This window comes from Eublepharis macularius, chromosome 1 (genome assembly GCF_028583425.1).
Source record: "Eublepharis macularius isolate TG4126 chromosome 1, MPM_Emac_v1.0, whole genome shotgun sequence".
Classification (NCBI taxonomy): Eukaryota; Metazoa; Chordata; class Lepidosauria; order Squamata; family Eublepharidae; genus Eublepharis; species Eublepharis macularius.
The window spans coordinates 225,975,655-226,003,592 of record NC_072790.1 but is presented as its reverse complement, the minus strand read 5'-3'; the positions used below and the strand labels follow the sequence as shown (position 1 = coordinate 226,003,592).

Here is a 27,938-nt window from a genome sequence, read left to right as displayed (position 1 = left end):
CATTAGTCTCTTGCCATGAAAGCCCCACCAGGGTCACCATAAGTCAGCTATGACTTGATGGCACTCTCCACCACCTAATAGTATGTTAAATACTGTTTGTAACCTTTTAAGACAAAATGATTTTTTAAAAAGAATTATAGCCAGGTTTGTTCAGTATTCAATGCAATTTTATTTGCTGTGTATATACACAATTCAAGCTATTAAAAATTATACAGTATTTACAAAAATTAAATAGTTATCCAAACTTCCTTCACCTCCACATGTAACACAGCTGAACAAAAGCTGCAAAGGTAGAGGCCAAACATTGTTTTGCTATGGGCTTTCACCTTCCAAATCAGCTCCTTTTACAATCACACACAATTGTGATGGCGTTCAATAAACCCTGTACCAAACACTTGTGATGTTATAAGTCTGAAGACAGGAAACAGAACTCCTGGAACAGTTCCATGTGCCCTGCTGGTAAAAGTTCAAATCAGCATTTTTTTAACTTTAAAAATGGGACGAGTTATGGGCTTGACCTGTAACCAAAAATTCTAGCTTGGCGTTTCCCATGTGCAAGACAGAGCAATAGTTTTTAAAACACAGAAATTCTTCCACGCTGAAAAGATGTGTCAGAAGAAGAAACCAAATGACAGTAGTCTGGGGTCACATTCTTGCCTCCTTTATTGCCACAATTTCCATTAGCTAATGAGCCAGAATGTAGATTAACTTTAAAAGGGACAGAGAGCTTTACAGAAATGCATGCAGTAAAAAAGTATGAAATATTACAGGCAGAGGGATAAGAAAGAATCAGCCAGTTGTAAAGGGACCACTTTTAATCACGCTCCTTTGGAAGAGCGAAAAGGCCACTTAGGTCTAAAATAAAACTGCATAAACTCAATTTTTTTTTAAGGAATGGATGAGAATGAAACAAAGGTACATGTGTGGTCATTAGAAGCCAGCAACAAGTTTCCAAACAGCCTTGTAGGCTTTCTAAAGTCTCCCTGTGGAAAAGGTATCTTCTAATTTGAATGAAACCTTAAGGGGCAGACTGGTTGCAGCTGCTGTACAGAAAACCCACTAGCAAGACACTGCACATCCCTAGTCAACCACCCATCCTCCACACCGAGTTTTCTTGTAGATCTTTTGGCTCGTAAAACTAAGTCCACACATGTTCATCAGTTGCCTCTCATTGACGAGAGTTTTGCTCTCCCCTCATCTAAAGTTTGCCTTTCAAGATTTAAGCTAGAAGATAGACATAAATAAATTGCACTGCACTTCCAACAGCAAGGCAGCCAGCTCCCTTGCTTCAAAATAATATGAGATGGTTGTCTTCTGAGCCCTGTTCTGCCTCACTTCCCTATCAGGTCTTCTTCTCAAACCTAGCAAACTTACCCCAACTGCCACTCTCCAGCAAGAAGCAGCTTGTGATTTGAAGTTACATTCCTGGCACAAATTCAGTTCGGTATACCAGAAGAGCCCAGTTTTGCCTGCTCTCCACGAGGTAGGAGGTGTGCAGATATCGAATCGTCCCCCCCGTCCCTTCCCAACAATCTTGAAATATACTTTCCTCGAGCATATCAGGATTCAGAGGAGTGAGGAACACAATGAGGAGGCAGAAACAACTTTCACAAACAAATCACTGCCATCGCAGTCCATCAGTGGCAAGCCTCCTACCTACCTACCCACCCCACACACTTGCACTGCACTCCCATTAAGCAGAGTCCATTCAGTGTCAGCTGCAGTCTTCTGATATGTATGCAATTAGGGATATTTTGTATACATTGTTGTTTTTTTGTCAAAGGCAGACACACCTGGAGGGCCCGGTGTGCACATTTGCTTTGCCAAACCATCCAAGTTTCTTACCTTGGTACTTACATTTCAACTGTTTCAGCTGGCAAACTTAAAGCACCCCAAAGAATGTTCAATAATCAACTATACTGTTTGTCACAATACACTTGCTAAGCATAGAAAGGTCTGCATGTCACTTCTCAGATTTAGGCTTACAGTGCGGTCAGTGGTTTTGGACAGAAAAAAGTTCACTTTGTTTTTGTTTCTCAATCAACTTGCTGGCAGAAAGACCTGAATGTAGTCAGTTGTGTATTACATTATTACAGGAGCAGCTTTGCTTCAGAGACAGGCTAGCCATGACTGCCAACTGCTTCCTGTCCAAAAACGTTATAAATTCATCTCAGCCCCACTGCAGGCAGGTGGATAAAGAAAGCCACCATATCCAGACTGAAGTCTCTCTGTTCATTACCAAGAAAAATTAAGTCATCAGAAGACTTGACTGAAGTCTTATTTAAATCAATACTTTGAACTATCCCTGGCCATGCTCCTTCTGAACACAAAAACAGAAAAGCTAGGCTACAAGGAGCAAAGTGACAGCTCAGGAAGTTAGATGAGTCTAAAATACTCACTACTCTGCCAGAAAGCCAATTTTAATACTGCATTTGAGAGTTCAGCAACCTACTCTTGAAACTGCTACTCCTCCCCACAGGAAAAGCCCCAAGGCTTTAAAAAAACCAGATCTGATCTATACCTAAGAACCTAAGCCTTAAAGCAGGAGCACCTGAAATGGGGACACAGTGGGGTCTAGGGAACAAGTTCCCACTTTCTGGAACAATACAGTGTTTAACTAGTAACATGGGAAGATGCTGTGCGATATAGGGACCTCACAAGTGGGTCAGGCAACCCCACCCACCTGGACAATCCAAAGTCAGAAAACACTATTGGCTCCAGTGCTCAAAGCTCCCCCCCTTCCCAGGAAGTGTCCTAATTCCTTCCATAAATACCTTCAGCCCGTCAAAACTAGAGACTTAAAAGTCACACAGGCTGATGATACTCTTAGCGAATACTTCTGAACATGCATTGGGGCTTCCAAGGGGATTCTCACAAGTAGTTTCTTCTACTATCTTGTGAGCAGTCTGTCAGCTAGCAGAGTTGTCTCTTTGGAGCCCACCCACCCTTGCAGAAGCCTCATTATATGCACAGAAGCCCTCCCACCACATATAGTCTTTTGGATCCCAGTCAATCTCCATATACACCATTAGTAAGTGGAAATAAAGCATAACAACACTCCCTTTTATCTTTCTGGTATACATTGAAAAGTTTTCCAGTTTTCCAACACCTCCTTCAGGAGCCAAAGAAAGGCTTATACAGCCTGCAACAGATTTTAAATGGGCATTGCTGTGTTGAGCATTCAACAGCTAGATTGAAAAGCTCTTGCAAAGAGCAGCTGGCAGAGCCAAATAGTAAAAAGCGCCCCTCAAAGGGGGGCGGGGTGGAGGGGAAAATTAGAAACTGTGGGCATGATTCTGGAGAACAAGATACCAGAGCTGCACTGGACTGATAGGACATGAATATACTTTAACCATGTTCTCAACTGAGTTCTACTGGGCTTCTCCTGACCACAATTTATAGCTAATTGCTCTGAACTAGAATCAAGGAGCAGCCACCATTAAGACCGAATGGTTGCATCAATAAGGTTTTCACCATCCCTGACCTATCCTGAAGCCAGGAAGATGAGGAAGCCAAGGAAGTGGGCAGGGCAGGGCAGATATCTGCCAGATCACACATCACTTCCCAACCCCCCTTCAGAAACATGCCAGGAACTCCTACAGCTATGGCTTGCCTTACCTCATACCATCAGAATTATTTTTTTAAGCCAAATAAGGAAGCGCAAGAATATGTATTCAAGTCACTTTTCAGTTTACTGCACTGAAAAGCCATCCCACAACCTGTGAAAATAAGGAGGGCACACCGAAGTTTATGACCTGGTCAGATACAGCCAGGAGCAGAAAGATCTCTCCCTGTCTATACAGTTTCAGCGCTGGCCCAGAAAGTCAATCCAAATTCTGCAGGCCACAATTCCAAGCCTGTGTCGTTGCTGTGCAACTTGCTCCCATCCCAGGAAGTTGACTTTGTAGATGGGAGTGAGGCCTTGGGAAGGTGGCTTGGTTCTACATTCAGCTATCCTGAGAAGGCCTCCTGCATTCTACCTCCACCCAGAAGAGCACGCATCCCAGACACCCCTTCCGGGTTTGTCAATGCTGCTTCCCCCCCCCACGCACCCCCCAGAAGAGGAGAAAAAGCCACAAGTCTACACAAAACCATACAGAACTAGAAAGCTGGAGAACTGGATGGGGGAGGAGCGGGCAAGGAGACAGATTATGCAGATACCCACGGAAGGTCTTCCTTAAGATGAGTGCACTGCTCTTGCAACTATGAGTCTGTCCAGCTGATATCTAGATACCAAAAAAGACTTTGGAACAGGAAGCATTACCATACTGGTGAGGGTAACTGGATCGGGGCCAGTCAGTATGGAGGGTTGGGCAATTTACTCCCCCACCTTTTAGAATTATAAAATCGAGGCAGAACCAATGCTGCCCCCCCCCCCGCCCACACACACACCAATTCCTGCCAAGTGGCATTCCCAGCGACCTCACATCTTGTCGGCACTTGGTGATGCAAGTCGAGCTGCCCCATTCTCAGCTCTCCCCTCTGCTCTTTGTCACATGTTTGCTGGGAGTGGGCGGGACAAAATCAGTCAAGCTGTCAATTGAGGCACAGAGCAAGGCTCACAGGAAAGGGGCAGGAGGGACATCAATGGGCAGAGGAGGACAGTTCCAGTTTCTGAAGGCGGCGCCTGCGCAGCTCTGCCGTGTCAGGCTCCTCCAGAGGAGAGTGCTCGTCATCCGGATCAGGACCAGAAAGGTCTGTGAAACCCTCAGCACCTGCTACCAGGGATGGAGCTAGGAGGAAAAACACAAAGTAGTCAGTAAAAATAAGATGTACTCCTTGGCATCAAGTTGCAACCCCTTATATACTGAACATTCTCTAATCTGCACTTTGCTTCCTCCACTCAGCATATGCTCATCTACTGCCAGCCCACCCACCACATCATCTTCTCCCATGTCAATGACTTCTGTCACACTGTTCCAGAATCCTGAAATGATTTCCCCCTACCCAGGAATCAAGCGCATTCTTCCTCTCAAAACAGCCATGCCTTTCTAGAGCCCTGCTCTGCTCACCTTCAGCACTGCTCTCCCCAATCCCATCTATATGCATACTAGAGGGGGCTGTGTTGCTTTTGTTAATCCACACCGCCTAAAATTTTATTACCATCCATTGACAATGTGTTAGTAGTAGCAAGGGTAGCAGCCTGGAATCAGACACAACTGAGTTGCTTCACAGATTATCAAGTCGTTCAACGTTTCTAGTTGTCGTGAGCTTTTATGAAGCAGCAGATTACCCCTCTGCCGCTGAGCAAGGCCATCCTCGACATTACAAATGCATGCAATCCAGACCTCCACCTGCCACAATCGGCAATAAAGCACATCTCAGATAGCGCCTGCATGGCCCTTGATTTGAAAAAGTGGAAACCCATGAATTAGAAGATCTCCAAGTAAAAAACTGGGAATGCTCCAGTGGTAGCACAGTGAAGCATCATTTGACAACAAAAGGATTGACTCGAGTCACCCACCGGCTTGGCCTGAGGAATCTGGGTCCACTGCTGCTGAAGTAGTGCTGTCAGCAGGCTGGAAAGTGGTGGGTTCCGCAGTGCTGGGCTCTGAACTGACAGTGTCTTGAGGTGATGCTGACGTGGCTGGAGTGCTTGGTGGCTGTGCAGAGCGGGGCGTCCTGTGCAAGACAGAAACAGGTCCAGGAGGATGAAAGACACAGACTCCAACAATCTCAACCTCACCAACAATTTTCTCCAGCAGGGCTTGGGCTCCATCTTGTTTTTCAGTTTCAGTGCCCATTTTACTGATAGGGGAACAGTGGTGTCACTGAAAAATTCAACTACGAAAAACATGCCACTGGTTACAGCATTTAGGTCAGACCAGAAAAATTAAGGCCAAGAAGAAGCAGCAACTACCGCCTCTTTATGCTGTGACCAAAATAAAGAAAAACTTATTTGGCCTGTACAAATTGAACTAAGACAGGCTTGCTTGGCCTCTTAAAATCTGCTGCGTTGATTCTGCTTCTGCTACTTGTGGGAAGAAGAAAAAAAGGCCTTGGAAATCTTACTTGACCACCCTCTGAACTCTTACATGTCACCTGGTATTTTCCCACATACTTTCAATCCTCTTTGGAAACAAGGCTAAATACTTGGTTTCGCTCTCAAAAATAATTTCTGCTTAGCAATACTAAGTAGTATACTGTGGTTAATACTACATGCTGTGGCTAGTCTACAGACTGAACACAGACCTTCCCTTAGGGAGTGAGTGAAGACAGGAAACATTCCTGGAAGAAAAGGTTATGGAACTAGGTGCACTGGGAGACAGTTACTTTTCTTGGGCCTCCTCCATGCAATCCTCTACCCACAAAAAGTCACACTTGGGGGGCAAGGGAGACACAACCCAAACAACCATAGACGGTGGCCTATCCAAGCTGGGGGGAATCCTCGCTGGCATTCATATAAAGCAATCACTCAAGCTGAGCAGCCCTCAGTTACCTAAGAGTTGCTGCCAAGTATTGTGCTTATAGCTGTTGCAGAATGCATTTCTTTTTATTTATTTTGCCCTGGCTGACAGACACACATGCAGAAGAATGAACCAGCCAAGTTACCCAATAGTGGCCAGGACAGTGAGATACTGGTTGATCTGCAACATGGCTGCATCGAGGAGCGTGTGAATGTTCTGCAGACACTGGAGCCGGGCTTCCAAGTGCTGCCGTTCGTGGCCTTCCATGGCTCGCAGCTCTTCCTCAGTCAGCCCTGCAAACCCTGAGGGTGGAACTGGCATGGGAGGGAAACCTGTGGGGGTGAGAAGAGGGAACACTGTATGAGAGAACAGCGTGACAAGGAGGCAGCCGCTGGTTACAATGAATGCCAATGAGAACAACAAAGGGACACAGAAAAATTGCCACTGCTGTCGTGTCGTTACAAGGTGTTGAGATGGCCTGCTCAGAAATATGTGAATATGAAGTTGTTTAGCCCTTAGCCCTTAGATCAGGGCTGCCGAATTCAAATAGGCTGAACGGCCAGACTGCCCACCTAACAGATAGCTGGATGCCACACCAATCATTTCTCACTGAAGAATCACTTTTTTGATGGGAGAAGGGGACCACTGGTTAATTTATGGGCTCCCTTCACCATCCAGTTTGTGTGCTTCTCTTCTGCCTGCCAGCGTGCCTTCACAGCTGCTCCAACTGCTGGCTTCCTACTCCACCGCCATCTTAAGCCTTGTGACACTGTTTGCCTTTGAAAAGGCAGCTGGGAGACACAGCAGATGCCCCCTTCTGCACGTCATGACCATTTAAACAACGTGTGGGAGGCTGCTGAGATATGCCTCCTTTGCCCTGCAAAAGGCCCAACTTGCTAGGCATGAAGATGGTTCCAAATTCTGGGTGGAATGTGGCAAGGGTACTCTGGGCCCTTATTTCTGACAGCTGTTCTCGAAATAAAAACTGAAATGTCTAGCATCACTACGAGCAGGTATACGCTAGTTAAGATACAATAAGTGATTAAAATGTGGAATTCGCTGCCAGAGGATGCAGTGATGGCCACGGGCATAGACAGCTTTAAAAGGCGGTTAGACAGTTTCATGGAGGATAGGGCCATCAGTGGCTACTAGCCATGGCAATTAAGGGGAACCTTCACATTCAGAGGCAATAAACCTCTGAATACCAGTGTCAGGAGGCAACACCAGGGAAAGCCTTGGCATCTGTGCCCTACTGTTACCCTGCAGAATGAGGGAAGCACCCTCATGGCAGCCAGCTGATCTGGCAGCCACCAACAGTCCTCCTGTCTTCCTCAAAACTTGGCACTTTCATTTGTGCAAGGGGTTAAGCAGCTGAGTTGAAGCAGCTACAATGGGGATAAACTGAGAACGGGTTCATCAGGCCACATCAAGAAGGGAAATAAGGGTTTTTGTTAGTAGCGATGGTCCCAGAAACACGGCCTGCTGGAAAAGCACTGTTCAGCCAGAAGTCCTAGAGATTCACCCTCAGTGTAAAAAACACCCTAGTGAAATAGGTCTAATACAAGGAAACAGACTACAGAACGGAAGATGCACATGTGATGCACATGTATCAGGTGTACTGATACCCCTGCCTTACCCATTACACTGTGCCCTGCTCTTCTACCCAGGAGCTGAAATCAGCACAGTAGCCTAGTACACTATATAGAAGTAATTTATATGGTCAGAGATGTGACAGCCGTGGGTGGGAGTGGGTAGGAAAAGAAAGTTTCCCTAGAGAGCTTTTCAGGTTTTCCAATAGAAGAACTCGAATTTAGGAAGCACCTAGAGGGGAAGACACCTATGAGATATTTTCTCTTTTGTAATTAAGTAATTTTTAAGACAAGGTTTTATTTAAAATGTACTATGAAGATTTACATTAGCTTATTCCTGTGTGTACTATATATACACCACATATTTTAAGCATGTATTTATCACCTAAATTGTGATTAATTTTGTCCACAACTGCTGTGCTACGTGTATGATGCTACATTATGGAACAGTTCAACGTTTTCAACATTACAAATTTAACTCCACACCCAAATATGATGCTGGCCCTATTATATCTTTCTGTCAATATACATTTGTTCGAATTTTTCAGCTTGTTATTTCCACCTACCTATTCCACAGCAAAAAAATTAATAATGCATGTGTTAAGATAGCATAGGATGCATAGGTTTGCAGCTCTCCCTCTCTATTTTAGTGGGGATATTTGCAATTTTGCCTTTACAAAACTAAGGCACTTAAACTTTCTATATTTCATAAATATGAAATTTATAAATATAAAATTACCATTTGATATGCTGACGGTTAAATTTATGCGTTTCATGTTGTTAAAGCAGTAGAGTAAGTTCAGGCTGGATAAGAACGGCTGTAGTGTATATCAGAAAAACTGAAAAAAAAAACTGGTGTTCTTCTTCTTTCCATAGCTTCAAAAATTTCCAAAAGCTGTACATCTCTACCTGACACACAGTGACTTGCCTCAGGCTATCTTGTGATCTTCATGGCTAAGCAGGGGATTTAAACTCAGGCGTCCTGCACCCAAAAGCCAACACTATACCTATTGACTTTGCCTGCCAAATGTAGCATCTCTGGCCATTTTAACAGCCAGCTAGAACAACACACCAAATATACACTCACTAGCAGTGGCTGCTCAGCTTCCAACACTCACCAAAGAGAGGTGGGAAAGGCATCCCCATCCAAGGTGGAGGGAATGGGAAACCAGGTACCGTTCCTGGTGGGGCAGTCGAGTCTGATCCAGAGGCTGAACCTCCACTGGGCCGTGAAGTGCCTGCTGAGGAAGATGATAAATGGAAGCTCAGAGCTAGAGTAAATTCACACACTTCTCCACCGCATGTGCTGCATTCTATAGGTATTCACACATTAGACTCAAAGGCTGTTGGCATCCATAGCACACGTTTCCCATGGACCAGTGATAAAGCAGGAGGCTGATGGATGCTTCGCAAATCATACTTCCATTCAAATCTGGGCACCAGAGTCACCTGAAGAGCTACTGCCTAGAAAAAGCAATGAGTCATTTCTTTATAGATTATACAATGAACATCATGGTCGAGCAGAGATTTGATCCTGGGGGCTGCCAAATGCTAGTCAGACACTCTAGCTACTATACCACACTAGCTACTCACCTACACTGGACCAGAAGATGAAGGACACAGGATGTTAGGGAACAGATCAAGCAAATAGCACTCACTTATTCCTCTGAAAATCCATGTACCTGGAATACCTTTCTACCTGGAGAACACAATGGCTTCCTCAGACAATTCCAAGCACGAAAACCTTGGACTAATGTGCTATGGGACCAAGATATTGCAGGGAAACTCTTTTTATCTAGTATCAGAAGCTGGAAGAGGGCAATTGCAAAAGGTACTCCCAGAATTCAATTCGGCACAAGCGACTCAAACAGCAAGATGTACCACACGTGGCTGCTGTGATTCCCCAAGGCACTGTAGGATGCCTAAGCTCCAAAGTGCATCAAGTGTGCACAGCAGTTACGCTCAGCAAATTCCACACACAGCCCTACGCACACATGCATATCTCAAGGACATCAGGCAAAAAGGGCAAGATGGACTAAGGGGAAAAGAGACCACTGGGGAGAACTGACAAACAAGCCTCCCGAGGTCTGAGGATTCTGGGTAGACTGTGCTCCTCCCCACACACATCAAGCTGTGCCTTCCCCTCCTGGGCCAGGGAAGGGAAGACAACCCGGTTTTAAAGACTGCTGCCCTATTAAATGTCCCCTCTATTTCCTGGCCCTTTGGGACACAAACTTGTCCTTGTGCTTTGCACCTCATACCAACCGAAAACTACCACCCCATAAACTTCCACAGCTTCACATCATTTTTCTTACTTGAATCTCCTGGCTGTGAGTGGCCTTGGAAGTCATTTTTAGATGAAAGGACAGCACTGGATATAAAACAAATTCAGCCCGGATGAGATGCATCTCACCTGTTGGCTGAGTTCCTGATGTGGAAGGAGCAGCTGAAGCATTGTCTGCATTGTTGGGTGGCTGGGCACCCGGCACTGGAGGAAATGGGCCCATGGGAGGCCACAGAGGGAACATCCCCGGAGGAAAGGGAGGCAGGATGCCTTGGGGAACTGCAAAAAAGAAGGGGGCAGCGTGTCAGAATGATGTATATAATACTTCCCATGAGCCTGCTACTAACCTATTAGAATCTGCCACAAAGGGATCAGCCTGGCCCTAGCCACCAATAATTTAAATTAAGAGAATCAAGCCAATTTAAACTCATTTATAAAAGCTTTTTAATTTTTAACTTACAGTCACACAGCATTGCCCAGGGTAGGAAACCCTTACTATTCACACTAAAGAACAGAAAGCCTGACCATTTAGTTTTGTGGACAGGACCAGTTCTCCACAAACAAATTAAGCTCCAAAGGTGGTGGCAGAGTGTGAGGAGGAGACAGACATGTCTTACACCTGTGGTTGCCTCCTGGACTCACGTACCTGGCAGCCAGACTCACTGCAGTGCGGTTGAGGCACTGCTTCTTCCCAATGTCTAAAGTATAAACCTCATATCTCCTAATTCTTTTGTTTGGAACAAAGGACACCTGCTTCTGATATAGCCAATTTACAATGGAGACACCACATCACTGCCCAGAGCGGTGAAGATACTGTTATGATACTGAGATGGAAACAAATAAGGCTGGGAAGGTATTTTTTGCAGCATTTTTTTTTAGAGGGGCAATAGCAACCACTCATTCAGGAAAGTCTATTCCGCAGACTGATTATGCAAGAATGATTGGTGTTAAAAAGCAGCAATTTGCAATGCCTGGCTTAGCAGCTCACAAGACAGACTCACAATTGGGTGGCTGAGGAATCAGTGGTGTTTGGTGTGCTGGCGGCTGCTGCCCTGCCTCCTGCTGCTCAGGAGGAGTTTGGGACTGAGTAGGGAGAGAGGCACGGAGGACATCCATCCGGCATGTGGGGCAGGTCTGCTGGCGCTGGAACCATGACCGCAGGCAGCTGTGGAAGGGGAGAGGCAGCCTCCATTAGAGCAAGGTAGATTCCTGCCACAATTATCACCACAACACGTGTATACACAGGCGCATGCTGCCCCCTCAAATCCCTCTCCTTGCTGCCAGTGACTCAAACACTGCTATCCAGATGTATGTTGGGGGAATTATTCAGTTTTTATCCCATATTCACTCGAAGGAACTCAGGATGGTACACACAGTTCTTTCCTCCATTTGATCTTCATGACAACCTGGTGAGATAGGCGAGGGTGAGAAAAAGCGACTGGCCCAGTATCACCCAGGGAGCTTCACAGCTGAACAGGGATTTGAATCCAGGTGTCCCCACTGCTAGTCTGACATTAACCACTACTCTACACCATCTCTTCAGTCACGGCAACCTAACCTACCTCACAGGGTTGCAACCCCATGAGCCATTTCCTGTCAGTGCATCTGTCCTTTTTGTTGAGTGCAACTCCCTAGTACCAGCCACTCCGTTTCCATTTCATCATACTCTGTTAACAGTGTCGACAACAGCCAAGGATTCATATGCTTGAAGGTCCAGACAACAGAAGGTTCCTTTTTCATCCTGGGATGTGCTTTCCTGTACAGTTCGGCAAATTATGTGTGCGTGGGGTCTCCCTGAACTCATACTGAACCCTTCCAACCCAGGGAGCAAGGGCAGTGACTCCACACTCAAGAGTTTTTGGGGGTAGCTCCAAAGCTCAACATAAGGGCCGGCCTCTCCTACTCAAGAGAAAGGGCAACATCTGTGAAAAGCACAAACTCTGGCTGTCTACCGTTAACAGCCAAGACCACCCTGCAGTTTGCACCTGCTGGGAAAGATTTCTGTCTGCCAGTTTGAGCAGACAAGGTGGAGCTAGATAATCTGCTTTACCACACAGCAATTCCATAGGTTTAATTATATAAGGGTTTTTTTGACAAAGTATCAATCACACAGAGGCTGCTCCTTACCTGGTGTGGAATATGTGGTTGCAAGGCAGGCGCTTCGCACCTGTCACCATCTCCTCCCGACAGATAATACACACATTGTCCATAGCCTGCAGCTCTTCTGGGGTGGCATCAGGGTACCTGAGAGAGAAAGAGATTGCAGAAAGCCTTAAATCAGAGCTGGATGTATTCCATGTTTCTGCAGGACCTACTCTAACAGTCTGCCTGGCATCTTGAGTTGTCTAAGTTTATGCAAGTGACTGCCTTGTTAGGCCTCAGTCAGTCTTTGTTGTGTTTGGGAGCTATATTGCCACAACTGCTCTGGGTGTAATCCCACCTTCTTGGCTTATCTACTGACTCTTGCTAGCTGGGTTCCAGTTCTTCAGTAGTCATGAGATCCCTGCACCCACCCAGAAGAACCACTTCCAGTTTTCTCTCTCAGAATGAGAAATACTCACAGGGTGTTCATGTTGCGGATGGCCCGGCGAGACATGATGGCATCTGTCACAGCCTTTTTAAACTGCCTGCAAAGACACAAAAAGAGTTCACTCTGCTAGCTTTAAGAACCTTAACAGGGTAAACACATAAAACTGTTATGAGACAGACCAAAGGACAAGAGTGACCCCAGAGCAATGTTTATGTAGTTTTGTATGGGCAAGATTCTTCAGTTTTTTCTATAATTTATTTTAGATATCCATTTAGTATAGGATGTTAGAATAATTCCTTTCCCTTCTGATTAATCTTTTCTATGTCAGATTGTTCTATCAATTGCAAATAAAAAAAAATTATCTCTGCAAACCAAATGTAAACACACTTCCAGCATATTGTCGAAGGCTTTCACGGCCGGAGAACGATGGTTGTTGTGGATTTTCCGGGCTGTATAGCCGTGGTCTTGTCATTGTAGTTCCTGACGTTTCGCCAGCAGCTGTGGCTGGCATCTTCAGAGGAAGACACTGAGAGATCTCTGTCTTTTGGTGCTACACCTCTGAAGATGCCAGCCACAGCTGCTGGCGAAACGTTGGGAACTACAATGACAAGACCACGACTATACAGCCCGGAAAATCCACAACACACTTCCAGCAGGTCATGACTGGGTGGTTCGGCCTCTTGACTCACACTGATGCAGTATTCATATTCCCATGGTTATCTGTCCATAATGTCCCTCCAAAAACAGTCTGCAAGCGCAACACTGTGAATGCTCTTTTCAAGTCAGAATAAACAGATTGGTTTGTGCTGCGCACCACTCACCCACCTCATAGCCAGGTACATAGGCCGGATGGCAAAAAGTGGGAAGGTGTGTACTTTGATCATGATGGTCATGAAGGCCATGTACAGCAGCACCTTGATGAAACCTGGAAAAGGAGGAGTAGGCATCATTAACCTGGTTTTCATTTCCATGAGCTGTTATTACTCATTATGCAGGGGAATGCAAGAAGAAGCTGCCTTGAAGCACATACAAATCTGAGATGTGATGAGACTCGGAACACAACACCTGGTCTAGTGGAATGCCAAGGGGCAAGGAGGATGACCCAAGAGTGAAGACTACACCTGTGCAACTGCCTCCACATACCACCTCTATGCTACTGGGAGAAAGAAGCTGGCAAAACTGAAGACAAAGGCATTGCAGCCATCCATGGACTGTGGACCTGGGACCAGAGCTAGCCTCCAGCCACTGTATTAAGACAGGCGAGGAGGATAGATGTTGCATCAGGTGCACAACTGAAGAACGCATTACAATGGCAGGGGCTACAGAAGCAACTAACACTGGGCAAAAATGTCTGAGAAGAGGAAGAGGAGCAGAATTTCTTGCCATGCAAGCAAGCTCAAGTGTAAAAGGAACCCAGTCTCTTCATGTCAAGAATGTGCAAGGGGAATCAAGGAAGCACGAACATAGTGATTTGTAGAACAGTAACAGAAACACTTCCCTCTTTACTCTCCTAATAGCCTCACAGGACATCCCTTCCATTATGTTTGCTCCCAATAGAGTAAAGCTACAGATGCACACACTCCTTTAGTTCATACACAGGCTGCCCATTCAGATTAGGCCAACACTTGCTTTAGTTCAGAAGCTGCAGCATTAGTGGCACTGAACCCGATTTGGTTTTGTTTTTTTAAAAGAGGAGCAGCTGATAGGCAAGCCCAGGAGGACAGATGGCCTCTTGCACTGGGCCAATCATCCACCCTGGCCGAAGAGTTCCCAAAAGGGCCCAACAGAAGCAGCCCTCTGAGCACGCCTTCCAGGAAGGCAATGGCCATTACCTGTGAAGAGTTCTGTGTAAAGCATGTACACTGCCTTGTTGTCCCAGGGATTCTCACTCTGAAGGTCGATGGAGTGCAGGATGTATTTGATAAAGATGGTGAGCACCATTGTCATGAGGATAGCATACTAGAGAGGAGAGGGAGGAAGAATAAATAAGAGGAATCAACAGAATGCCGCATCCCTCTGCCTGCTTCTCTCTAATCCTATTGTCGTTTCACTGGTCAAACACACACACAAACAGAGTGGGTTGGGATCAGAAGTCTCATGTCCTGCCCTCTCAGAAGCAATCCCTCCTCAACATCAGTACCACATAATTCAGTTGACATGATCCACACCAGAGATAAAATTTAAAACAATGGAAGACCAAGATCAGTTAACATCTACATACACAGATGGGAAGGTAAAAGAACTTTTCATCTGGTGCCCAAAACTCAACAAATTTGGCACCACGTGAACAGTCTGTGGGGAAAGGAGTTCCTAAGATGTTTTTCTTCAAAAAGCAGAGGGGACCCCACCATGTCATCAAGTTCTTATGCAATGCCCCATTTTTAGAAGCGGGTGCCATGTGGCACTGACCAGTGTTGCCATTCTGTGAGTGCTTGCCATGAGGTTAATCAGGATTCAAACAACAAGACCCGTTCTGCTGGTCGGGGAAGGGTGCCAGTCCACCTTGTATCCTGCTCACTAACTGCAACTGTCTTTAATGCCTGATCCACCCCCAAGCCACATCAGGGAATAAAATTTTTGCCCCCCCCCCCCCGGGAACAACAACAAAATGCTGTTTAGAATGAAAAGCACTGATGTAAACTCAGTTCAAAACCATCCCAGTTCTGTCTGGAAATCAGCTAGGATTCTTGTTTAGTATTTTTACCTTTACCAGCTGGAAGGTCTTGATACCCTATTAAGACACTGACAGTGTTCAAGCTCTTTAATAAATTGCCAGTCTTTGATCTTTAGAACTGGAGTCTTTGATCTTTAGACCTGGAGTAAAGCTGCAGTTCTTACACTGCTTCTTAGCTCTGGTCTGCAGGTAAAGGAGCAATACTGTTCTACGGGATGCCACAAATATAAGGTTTCAGATACAGAGGATGTGTGCATTCTTCTTGCATGCAGACAGTGCATACACTCACACAAACAGGGCTTCCTGACTACAGCCTGTCTCCTGCTCTCTATAAAAGTGGCCAGAATGTCGACTGGAGTAGGTCTTGTTCCATCAGCACTGGAACTCAATTTGCGTACAGGCAAATGCCAGGTGTTGGTATTGACCTTTAAAGCTCTATATGGCTTGGGGGTCAGTATACCTGAACGACCACCTTTTCCCATATGAACCTACCCGTTCACGGCCCTACTTCAGGTGCCTCAGCCAAGTGAGGCTAGATAGGAGCCAACCCAAGAAAGGGTCTTTTCAATCTTGGTGCTGAAATTCTGGAACTCAATCCTCAGAGAGATCTGTATGTCTCCCTCTATCATAGGCTTCCAACAGCAGGTAAAAACTGTTTTGTTTGGCATATTCCTAGTAACTCTTACTGACCTGCCTCCTTGGATTTGTTGTGTTTGTATGTTTACATGTTTTACTGAATTGTTTATAAACATTTTAAATGCTGTTTTGATGTCTGCTGCATTGTGGACCCGATTTGAATGGAAAGGTAGCATAGAAATGTTTTAAATATATAAATAAAATATTGACTGACTGAGAGATGGGGAGGTGTCTGCAGTAATGAAGCTTTAAGAGGGAAGCTACAGAGCTTCTCTCCCCCACTATCATGCAACTGTCAAAGCATGAGTTTGTACATTTGAAAAGCACGCCCACTCACCTCAAAGCCAAAGACCAGCTGAACAGAGGCTCCCCGTGTGAGTATACTGTGGTAGGCATGACTGACAAACAAGAAATCCAGGATGCCCAACAGCAACATCAGAGCTGGGGGAAAAATAAAACAGGATTTCACCAGCGGAAAGCATAAGCGAGCAAGACATGGCAAAGGTGAAGTCAAGGTTTCACAGAGCCTCCATGCCCTCTGTGTTCCAAGACAAGAGCACTACAAGGTTTACTCATTCCTTGGAGAAGAGGAAGGTTAACACAGTTAGATTTGGGACCCCAGGATTTCCATCTCAGCCTTGGAAGTTAAGAATCAGTAGATGACGCTGGAGTTTTGTTCTACTGTTATTGCTTGGTCACGTTCACAGGAGCAGCTTCTCTACTTGGAACGGATTGAGGCTGTGCATTCAGTGGGGCTGTGTGGTGACAGAGGCCACAAGCAAATTGCTGCCTGAAATCATCTTTGCTGGACACCTGGTGCTCTTTGCAGTCACCAGAAGGAAGTGCCTAAAACGGGAGGATAGTGCCACCCATGCATCTGACATGGTGCTTAAAATGGGAGGATAGCGCCACCTCAACAGGCGCACTTCCCCCCACACTCTTACCACCTGTGAAAAACCACAGCACAGACTAACTGCTGCTCTACAGCTGCCAAAGCATCTTTGACTTTTTTTAACCAGCTCAACTGAGAAACATGCAAAGAGTTTGACCCTCTTTCTTTTCTGTTAGAAATGCCTTGCAGAATTCCCAGAAGGCCCACAGTTACCCACATAGGAGAAGATAAGGCTAGCAGAAGGGGATGGAGAAGGATGCAAAGTTCCCCAGGAGAAATGTGTACTCCACAAATTCCCACATGGGGAGTCAATCCCCTCAGAGATGTTCCAAGCCCTTTTCCTGACATTTTCAGCTTGCTCCAGGGGCGGGGCAGGGGGTTGTATCTGGCTCATTGACTTATGGAAACAGCCAACATATGCATGCAGCATTATATCTAGTTAATCTGCTCCAGCTTCTGGCCAATAAATGCAAAAGCACCGTAATGACTGACAAACATCAGACCATCTTCTTGTCTTTTTTAATAACAATAATAACATCTGATTTATATACTGCCCTTCAGGACAACTTAATGCCCTCTCAAAGCGGTTTACAAAGTATGTCATTATTATCCCCACAACAATAATCACCCTGCGAGGTGGGTGGGGCTGAGAGACCTCCAGAGAGCTGTGAGTAGCCCAAGGTCACCCAGCTGGCTTCAAGTGAAGGAGTGGGGAATCAAACCCGGTTCTCTAGATTAGAGTCCCACGCTCTTAACCACTACACCAAACTGGCTCTTCAGTTTTACAGCCCCCGTAAGGGGTCACTATAATCAAAACACCACAAGACAATGTTAAACATTTGCATTCTCTTAAGATGACGTAACTCAGTCACTTAACTTATTGAGCTACTAAATTCTGGCTGTTCTGCATTTAAATCCCACCCCACGCCTGTGTACCTTTAGGCCTTTCACTCTATCATTTGTTTGCTACAAGCCCCAGCATTGGAGCTCATGAAGAACAACAGGAATATTTTAAGAAGGAGCTCAATCTCCTAAACATGCAACTTAAGCAACCTTTAGGCTGTGACATCTCTTGTGGTATTCAGCCTCTAACTGATCACACTTCCACACCCCAAAAACCTGGGTTTAAGAGGATTGGTCTTAGGGAAGGCTTGAACCCAAACCCTTCCCTATTCAGGACATTACCACAGGATTGGGCAATGTATCTGACCCCAGCCTAAGCAGCACCTGGCCTGCAAACCATTTCATGTGCAGTGAAGTGCTGTTGCATGCTTCGCTGAGTATGCCCCCAGGAGTTGACGTAGAAAAGAAGCCACAACTTTATATAGTTTATGCAAATAATCACTTGCTTATTTTACATAACTTTTATTCTACTTTTGTTCTTTATTTTTATCTCTGCTTTAACCCATGAGTTTCAGTGGACTGACACTGTGTGACTCATTCAATGAGGATATGAAGCCAAGTCTCTCGAGTCAAAGTCTAACATTAACAGCTATTAGTCACGCATAGGGAAGAACAAGCAGCCACTCAGGAGCCCACCACCCTGTCCAATGATTGGGAAGTCCACCTCAGCCCCCACCACCACACCAGTCCCTGGTGGTTCTTGAAACAAGGAACACCTACTTCCCTGCATCTCTTTACAGCTCAACAGCTAGAAAACTGCTTTTAAAAGGGTAGCAAGTGAATACAAAAGCTGAATGAATTTCCATACATGTGTAAATTCATGCAGCCCTGACTGGAGCCACTGTTTAATGGGAGAAGCTGGACAGGATTTGCCATGCCTACTGCTGTGTTTTCCATTAGTGGAGTGCAGAAGTAAAAGGCATACAGTTGATGGTTCAAGAGAAGACCTATACTTACAGACAATGCGGAAATGGAAGAGCCAGGAAATGTTTGGACTCCTCTCCATCTGGGGAGGGATAAAAAAAAGATGAAGCTGAAGGAACCAGCCAGTTTCATCAAGCATCACCACCATGCAGATCACTAGTGCAAGGCACACAACAACTGAAATTTTAATTAGCCAAATGTGCTTATGTCTGTAAAAATGATGCCACACGATTCTGGTGCTTCCCCCTGCATGTAGCGCCTCTGTATCGTGGGCAACTACCCATAGCTCTCAGTGACCCCAGAAACCTGAAGACCAAGGATCACCGAAGGCAGGACCACAGGGTCAGAACAATCCCAGATATTTAAAGTTGACTTTAGTGCTAAAGAATTTTGATTTGTCCATCCCTGAACAGGGTTAGCATCTAACCGTTAGAAATGGGAAATATTTTTCTAACCTTGTGATTACCCACTGCCTTAGTGTCAGGGGGTCTCCTGCCATACTCTGCAAGGCCTGTTTTGATTCTGTGTGACTTTGATGCTAGAAGCTGTTTGCTGGAATGTGACTGCCTGCTCTTCTCTCTTCCTCAGCCTGCGGTTTCTATTTTGCCTGGGAAAACCTTGGATTTTCTCACATCTCATCTCTGCTGTGTTCTTCTGTTCATCTATTAAACTTAGCTGACTGTTCTCAGAAAGGAGGCGGGGCTGGGCTTAGACTCATATATACTTTATGTGCTTGTAGAGAAACGCCATTCCTAGCAAAGAATGTAGCAGTGGATGCATTGGTAGCTTATCAAATAAAATGCTTTAACTCATGCAGTTCCTGGACTCATGGAGTGATGTTTTTGAGAGTTACTTGGCAGAATCTCACACTTAGTCTGAAAGGAGCTGATGGGAAGAAAATAGCTACAACTTCACCACAGACCATTCTAGTAGGGACTTTTGGTAGAATTACTTTTATAGGCACCATTCATTGCTGAAAAAAAGCTGTACTTCCCTTCACACTGAGTCCTTTGCACCTGAAAAATAATGGTTTTCAAACTTTCTACTCTCAGGAAATGCTCTTCACATGAGCATGCAATTCTCATATGAACCGATAGCACATCCTAGAAGACACCTTGCACTTGTCGAATGCGAAGGAAGAATGAGGAAAGTCAAATGACTTTCCAAAAAAGCTTGTCTACCATTACTGATCATCTCATCAAGAACCCCCCGTGATAAGTCTAGGGGTTCCTTGAATACAGTTTGAGAGCCACCAATATTAGGTTATATCAAATCTGCTTCAGTGCTAACAGTTTAAAAAGCTTCTTTTGCCATTTACACTGTGTTCTTATTTGTAAGCCGTTAAGAGGTTACAAAATTTTAAGGTTAAAAAAACACAGCACAGCCAAATTATCCTTCTGAACATTAAAATGAAACGAAACTGCTTCCCACTATGCCATGCTCCACTACCTGCTAAGGTGCTTTCAGCCCACTCTAGCACAAATCACATATTTAACATACCTTCCCAAAATGCTGCAAATTTGCATATCGTACTTACAAAATCCACCCGGTCTTCAGCCAGCCAGTGGAAGCACTTGAGGAAGAGGAGGAGTGTGAAAAGGGCCACAAAACGGGGGCTGAAGTCGTCCCTGAAGACTGTGAAGGCAAGGCAGGTCTCGGTCACTGCATACCATGACCGCTCAAGCAGATGCTGTGTGAGAAAGAGTGATTTAAGGCGCTCTCTCTAATCCCGGATCCTCCCATCATCAATGCGTGCATGCATACAGGTACACGCAGAGCCTCTGACAGAAGCACAGTCTTGTCCCTGTTTCCCAAAAGCTGGTTTTTGTAGCCAGGTGGAACTGGAAACCTACATGTTTTTAGGCTCACCAACACATGGGAGAACCTAGATGGCTAGCAGAGAATAGAGAAGCGAGTGCCAAGCCCTGACGTTGCTTTCATGTGAAGGAATACATGATTCCTACTAGACCCTTCTGCTCCATTGTACTCCTCAGCTCAGCAGTTAGAAGAAACTGCATGAAACTTCTAGTGGCAAAGTAAGTTTCCTGAACAAAGGAGGACAGAGATCCGGGCTCCTTCAGGCCCTTAAATGTTCCCTGACTTCCCATGATACTCAAGCTGCTTTCCAATTCCCTATCAAGACCACCATTTCGCTAACACTATCACCTTTCATCAGCAGACTCACCTCCATTTCCGCTGCTCGCAGCTGTCCAAAAAATACTTTGCCCATGAACTTGCCTAACAGGAACACCAGGACGAAAGCCTGAATGTACAGAACCTGCCACAAGCATAAGGAGAGAAATTATGTGAAAACCTTTTTTTAAAAAAAATAGACAACCACGCTCTAAGGCTGTGATCAAGGCATTCCGTCAGATACAAGCCACTCTTCTGATCCTTGCAAGGTAAACATGACCACTGTTGAAAAAAGCATCTTCCCAAATGTTTTTAATCCCTTTCTCACAGCCTGTCAGACCAAAGGTTGTTTTAAGTATAACAGGAATCCCTGGTACAAAATTGGCAAGAAAAAAAAGGGAAATTCCAGGGCTTGACTACGCAAGAAACTAGAAAGAAAAATGAAGAGATATACACACATACTTAAATCAGCCAACCAGAGCTATGTTGGCAGAAGGGAGATTTTCTTCTCTAAATTTGGGGGATCCAAGGAGGTTTTTGAAAGTGCCCCCCAACCCACAAAACACAGAGCAGTTGTCTGCGCTTGTAACAGACAAGTGTATCCTGGGCACTTCCCCCACCCCCCGCCACCTACCACTGAGGGGGCCTTGCTAGAGGCACGCAGGCAGCTAGACGAGACTCTCACTACCCACTCATCAAAACCACTGCTCAGGTGGCAATGCTGGAGGCAGACAAGGGCGGAAGCCCCTGTTGCCCCACAACCACTTCCCTGCTTCCAAAACCACTGAGGGGGCAGTGCTGGAAGCAGGCAAGTGGGCAAGGAGGAGGGAGAACCTCTGCCATCTTCCACTGTTCCCCCTCTGCCAGACATTAAGGAAGGGAGGATGCAGGGAAGAAGAAGGCTGAGCAAAATCCTGATCCCAACCACCCCCCTATCAGTCTTTTGGTAGGTGAAGGGGGGAGGAGCCTGCTGAATAGAGGGTGGAGCAGCAGTTGGAGCAGGAGGAGGTGGGCTCCCCCCCTGAAAGTCCTCACTTGCATTCAGTGCAATCTTTCCATTCAGGCCAGAGCAGAACAGAAATTACATTTCATCTTCTCATGGAGGAACTGGAAGTACTTTTGCCAATTCTGCCTACTAGCCATTCAAGGTATTTACTGGCTGCACCACCTTATGAACATTCCCCCAAACAACGAGCCTGTCGTACCCAAGAGCTAGAAAGAGGAAAGAACTCCTCAGATCGCTGTCAGGTGGCCTTTATTACAGCAACGGGTCTATCTCCCAGCAAGAGGCTCTTAACAGAGAAGTCCTTTTGCCAAGGACATTACTCTATTGTGCACCAAGAGTTTGGCACTCCAAATTTGCTTTGCTAGACCCCAGTTAGAGCAGGATGTGTGTTTCATCATCACCATTAGGTCAAATTAAGGCATTCAGGTTCCCCAAACATTAAATATAACATTAACAAGCCATCAGAGGCCCATAAAGCCAAAGATCAGACTCCCCCCACCCCAACAAGACGCACATTTCTTAACCAATTCTCAATTCTAGAAGACTGGTTACAAACTTGTAAGCACCAGACCACACTTTTAAGCATATGGACAAATCAAAATATCTGCAATTTTCAGGAAGTATATACCAGGATACCACTTACTGAGGGAAGGAGGAAATAAAGGGAGCCTTTGGTTTCTGTGCCTTTGCTTGGGGACCTTGCAGGACATCTAGGTGGCCACTACGGGATCTTGGACTAGACAAGCCATAAACTTGATCAAGCTGAGCTGCTGTTATAGTGATACCCTCAACAGTTTCACTAGCTGCCAAGGTGCTGCCCTTTCTGCAAGAGGCTACTGCTGCTTCAGCAAACTGCCTAAGCTTCCCCCCACCATTGCAAGACTCTTACCACCTGATCATCCACTTTGTATCTGTCAATCCTACACTATACTGTTTTAGTTGAAAGCAGATGTTAGGGCTGCAATTCACAAGAAACACCATAGTTCAGAGTCTGCATCTTCCTCATAGGCAGCTCACATGCATGCTGTGTGTGCTAGAATATTCGAGGGAGACATTCGTGCACGGTTTTTTTGCTTGACTCCTTAGAGTCAAGGACATGCTATAAAGTGGACATACTCTAAAAAAGAAATGGAATGGGTGCATGCTCTTGTAAGTAGTGAGCAGGTATAAGGATATGGGGCCTTTCCAAAATGACTAATCTCTCCTGCTAGGTTCTCACTGCAATTCCCTATGGAGTCAAAAATAAAAGTTAACATACTGGACCATTATTGTAATAAAGATTTAACTGACGTTCACACAAACATGAACTGCTCCACAATAAATCACCTTAGTTCCATGTTCAATCTAGTTCCTAGTATTCAAATTGATGCCAAAAATATGCTAAGTGTGTATACAGTTTAGCATCTCTTCCACATCAGCCTTGTGCCAACAAATACCTGGAATACACTGTCTCATCGTATTTGCTATGGAGTAAAAGGAAATTGTCATATGTGTGTCAGATCTCAATTAACCAGGTAGAATTACTAAAACCCAGAACAAACGACCTGTTCTTCTCATGCCTATTCCTCTGCAACAATATGAGGCACTGTCTCAGGGCCGAGATAGACCACTCGTCCTTCATCTATACCGGTATTGTCTATCTTAGCTGCCAGAAGCATTCGAGAGTCCCCAGCAGCAGTCTAACAGAGCTCTCTTGCTCAGTCCTTTTCTTTTTGGAGAAACAGCAAATGGATCCTGGAATCTCCAATACCAAAGACTCCCTCAAATGCCAAACTAAACCCTGCTCCTGGGCAAGAGAGGCATGCAAACTCACCGCCATGCTGGGGCTGGACTTAGTCAGGTACACCACAGTCGGGTAGAACTGGTGCTTCAGGTAATAGGCATGAGCCACCACCGCAGAGGTCAAGGCCAGGCTGGCAGCCATCATGATGGCTGTTCGGAACATCTCCCCAGCCCAGCGTCCTGAAACCTGCGCGAGAGAAAGCAGAAGCACAAAAAGTTGGATTACAGAAGCAGACTGAGGCAGCGTTCGTCTCGGTTTACAAAACAGGAAACAGCCATGCAATTTGCATTGCAATGGCCCAGCGCATCCATACTGCTATTCTCAGCAGTCCGATGAACAATCTAATTATTGTACATGCACTCACTCCTGACATAGTGTATTTCACCCTTTCAACTCATTTGCCCTAGGTGAGTGGCCATTTGCCTCATGGCAACCAGGCAGAAACACTTTTTAAAAACCGGCTTTTTTATGCTGCACATTAGCTACTTTAAAAAATAGCCTTTCCATATCTAAATGGGCATATTTCCAAGGCTTGTATACTCTATGCCAAAGCCCAAATTTGGATGGTCTAAAACTAACAAACAAAAAACTGCCTGTGTATTTTGATTCTGCTCGTCATGGAGAAGGGTGCTGCTATGGACTCAAGCCCTCCGTCTCTAACAATCCTGTTTACTCCCTCCAGCTTCCAAGATTTCATCAGTCGTTGCTCACTGTTTTCAAATTTCTCTTTAAAACTGTAAAGGCTGAAAACTTGGCTTTTCTGAAAAAGGTAGCAATATTTACCCTACAATGATGTGTATGCTTGCATGGTGTACTAATGCACAAAGCTCTACTTATAGAAATTAAACAAACTATACTAACTGGGAAGCTTGGGAGTGATGAGATGGAAGAGAAACAAATTTGGTCCATCCAAGAAAGATTTTTTTCTACTCAAAGCCCAACATTTTGTCGGTAGGCCAACCCAAGTTCCAAACACCTTCGGAGGAAAAGTACCCATCAAAACAGACAACTTCGGAATCATGGAAAAGAGCAGTTGTAAAGGAATAACAACAGTGTGCTTATATATATACTGCCCTACTGAACAGACTAGCACCACACTCAAAGCAGTGAACCAAGTCAGTGTTATTATTATCCCCACAATACAGCTGGGGAGCTGGGGCTGGGAGGAGTGGTTTACGCAAGGCCTCCTGGAGAGTTTATGTCAATACTGAGAACCAACTAGCAAAATTGCTCAGCCACTTAACCACTATGTTACAGCAGCAGTTGTAAAGGAAGAGGTAGGTTTGGTGTGCTAAAAAGAAGTAAGCTTTTCAGACAGAATACTTTGGTGGAAAGCCTCTGTCTACCTTGAGCTTGCATTTCTTACATTTCTATCCTACCCTTTCACCAAGGCATTTAGGGCCGCATATATCCACCACCACCACCCTAGTTTATCCTTTGAGTTAAACCTGGATGGAGTAGTAGTTACTGGCCCAATATTACCAAGTGAGCATCACAGCTGAGCAGGAATTTGGATGCAGGTCTCTCTGGCTTAACTGCAATGCTATATTCACAACTGGCTCTCCTCTTCCAACACAGTAGGCTATAAATCTGACAAGAACTCCCCCAACATCCTTCCACAAATGCATGACAGCCTGCTGCATTCTCTCTCTCCAGATGACTGACTGGGAAAACATCTGGTTGATAAGTGGTGATAACAATCGGTATGTGGATAGAAAGTACTCCAGTTGCATTTTAGGAATTTGTACTAATAAATACCAAGCACAGACCTGTATTTAGGGCTGGGATTATGCACATTTTGCCACTGTCTAATTGACTGGGAGTCACACTGCCAGCAAACTGCTCTGTGTGTACAAACAGCAGGAGGAATGGGTGAGGTATGCTAATACAGGCTTCTGGAGCATTAATAATAATAACAACAACAATAGATTCATATACCACCCTTCAGAACAACTTAATATCCACTCAGAGAAATTTACAAAGTGTGTTATTATCTATCCTCACAATAATCACCCTGTGAGGTGGGTGGGGCTGTGCATGCTCGAGAAGCTGTGACTGACCCAAGGTCATCCAGCTGGCTTCAAGCGGAGGAGTGGAGAATCAAACACGGTCCTCCAAATTAGAGTCCTTCCATTCTTAACCACTACACCAAACTAGCTCATACACCAAACTGGTGGGCCCAAGTGGGAACTTCCAAGTCAAGATGCAGAAGAAAATACTGAGGTGCAAATCAAAGTGAAAACCAGAGGTAGCTAATGGGCAGCAGAAACAATTATCTCTGCAAGATTGTTCTTTGAAATGAGGGAATTGCATGCACCATTCCTCCAGCCTGTCAACCCTTTTTCCTCTTCTCCATTTACACAGATGTAGAAGTCGAGAGTTAGTGTAATGGTTCAGACTAGGACAAGCAAATCCAACTCTGCCACAAAGTTCTCTGGATGATTTGGCCAAGTTACCACCTCTCTACCTATCCTTTCACAGAGCTACAGCAAAGTAAACCAAGGCAAGGGGAGGAAGGAGTGTGGAAGAATTTTATTGCAAACATAAAAAAGGCAAAATGAGAAAACCTAGTGAATCCAAGTAAATAAGGTTCCTCAGCACAACTTAACCACTAGCTCCACGAGTGCCTCATTAGGTGCCTACTCCACCTACTCTCCAGCCTCCACACACACAACGTAAGACACACACTGTCCCCCTTGCATTGCAGAACCTCCACCTTTCAAAACTTTCCCCTTATGATACTACAAGCCACTTCAAATGTATGTCCTTGTCCAGATTACCCATCCCTAGTGTCTCCAATTTCCACATGCTCCTTTTGTCAAGGTCCTGATTAGAATTCCCCAGTCTTCCACATATGTAGTCTTGTTGTAACCACCTCTCCCAATGCACACCCTACAGCAGACAAGAAATTTTGAACCACTGATAACTACGCTTTTCTCAATACATCTCCTTGGTTTGAAATTATGAGACAAATCCAATGTTGTCAAGCAATTTCAAGCTATTCTTCCTTGCCTCAACACAAAATGCCTATATTCTACCTTCCCTTCCATCACCACACATCACTACCTACAAAAACAATAACACTGCGATTTCTTAAAATAAGAAACAAACACATCAGTTGGGAAGTAAAACATCCTATTAAATCCCCCTTTTTTGTTAAAAAAAGGCAATTTAACAGAACAAGTTGTTATACTGGGTTCAAACCTTACCTCTGCCACATAGACACATTAAGCAGTCAAACCAGTATTCCTTCAGCATGTGCTCCCCTCACCCCTTCCAAAACTGCAGATTATGAGACCTTAAGAGAAGGCAACATATGATGAGACCCATATGAGAAGGTAACCTCTATGCCTCGTTTTGTTGGTCCTCTAAGGTTGGCCATTGTGAGTGACACAGTGCTGGACTAGAAAAACCACTGGTGCAAACCAGCTAGGCATTTCTGTCCTTGTGATACCGGCCTACACCATATGGTTGTTTTAAGAATTGTTGAGATAACACAAAGTGTCCTAGAAACACAAGATTTTCAGGGTGTAAGAAGGCAGCTCTGACTCCCAAAAGCTTACACTCTGAAAATCTTGGTGGTCAGGAAGGTACCACTGGACTCAAAGCCTGCGATTCTACTGAAGACCAACATAAACCTAAAACTGGGGTCACAAAAGCGCTACATACATGCTAACAATCGCATTTTTGAGGTATGGCCCTCAAGAGACCACAGTACACGAGAAAAGTCGTCAGTCTACAAAGAAAACACTCAAAGACCTGTTCTGGGTCTCAGCACCAAACACCCAACTGCAGCAGGCCATGACAAAGCGTCTAGAACACCCCTAAAGCGCTACTCAAGCACTAAGCAAGGCTCCTTTTAGGAGGCGAGGGCCGTTTGGCAGCCAGCCTCGGTGAGAGAAGCACCAAGGGGGACGCAACTTCACACCGCCTCCCTTGAGCCATGCCTTCGATCACCACCCTTGACAACCGCCCAGGAGCGTCAGCCTCCCTGCCCCAATGACAGCCACCCCATCACCGCTCTCACCGGGAACCCCGGAAGCCTCTGCGCCCACCTCAGCTACCTCCACTGCTCCTGTATCTCCAACCGGAAGTCCAGGAACTCCGTACACCTCATTTCCTTTCGGACCGTACCAAGTATTTTCGTAGTCTGTTATATTTTTCACACACACACATC

General features: G+C 45.3%; 1 protein-coding gene across 3 annotated transcripts; it reads right to left on the bottom strand.

Annotated features, from left to right (window-relative positions):
• Positions 1–155: 155 nt before the first annotated feature.
• On the bottom strand, positions 156–27,868 carry SYVN1 (synoviolin 1). 3 transcript variants are annotated; one of them, XM_054989918.1, is made up of 16 exons: positions 27,789–27,868; positions 23,792–23,947; positions 21,025–21,117; positions 20,377–20,529; positions 18,873–18,921; positions 16,458–16,561; positions 14,643–14,769; positions 13,636–13,735; positions 12,842–12,907; positions 12,408–12,524; positions 11,282–11,445; positions 10,410–10,559; positions 9,115–9,237; positions 6,553–6,739; positions 5,465–5,622; positions 156–4,733 (listed from the first exon to the last, which is right to left on the bottom strand). In XM_054989918.1, the coding sequence occupies exons 2-16, from the start codon at positions 23,921–23,923 to the stop codon at positions 4,585–4,587; spliced, it is 1,872 nt and encodes a 623-aa protein (XP_054845893.1). In that variant the 5' UTR covers positions 23,924–23,947; positions 27,789–27,868; the 3' UTR covers positions 156–4,584. The 3 variants fall into 3 exon arrangements, with proteins under 3 accessions (XP_054845893.1, XP_054845909.1, XP_054845900.1); XM_054989934.1 differs by having other exon boundaries at positions 9,115–9,234; XM_054989925.1 differs by having other exon boundaries at positions 27,817–27,853.
• Positions 27,869–27,938: the final 70 nt, after the last annotated feature.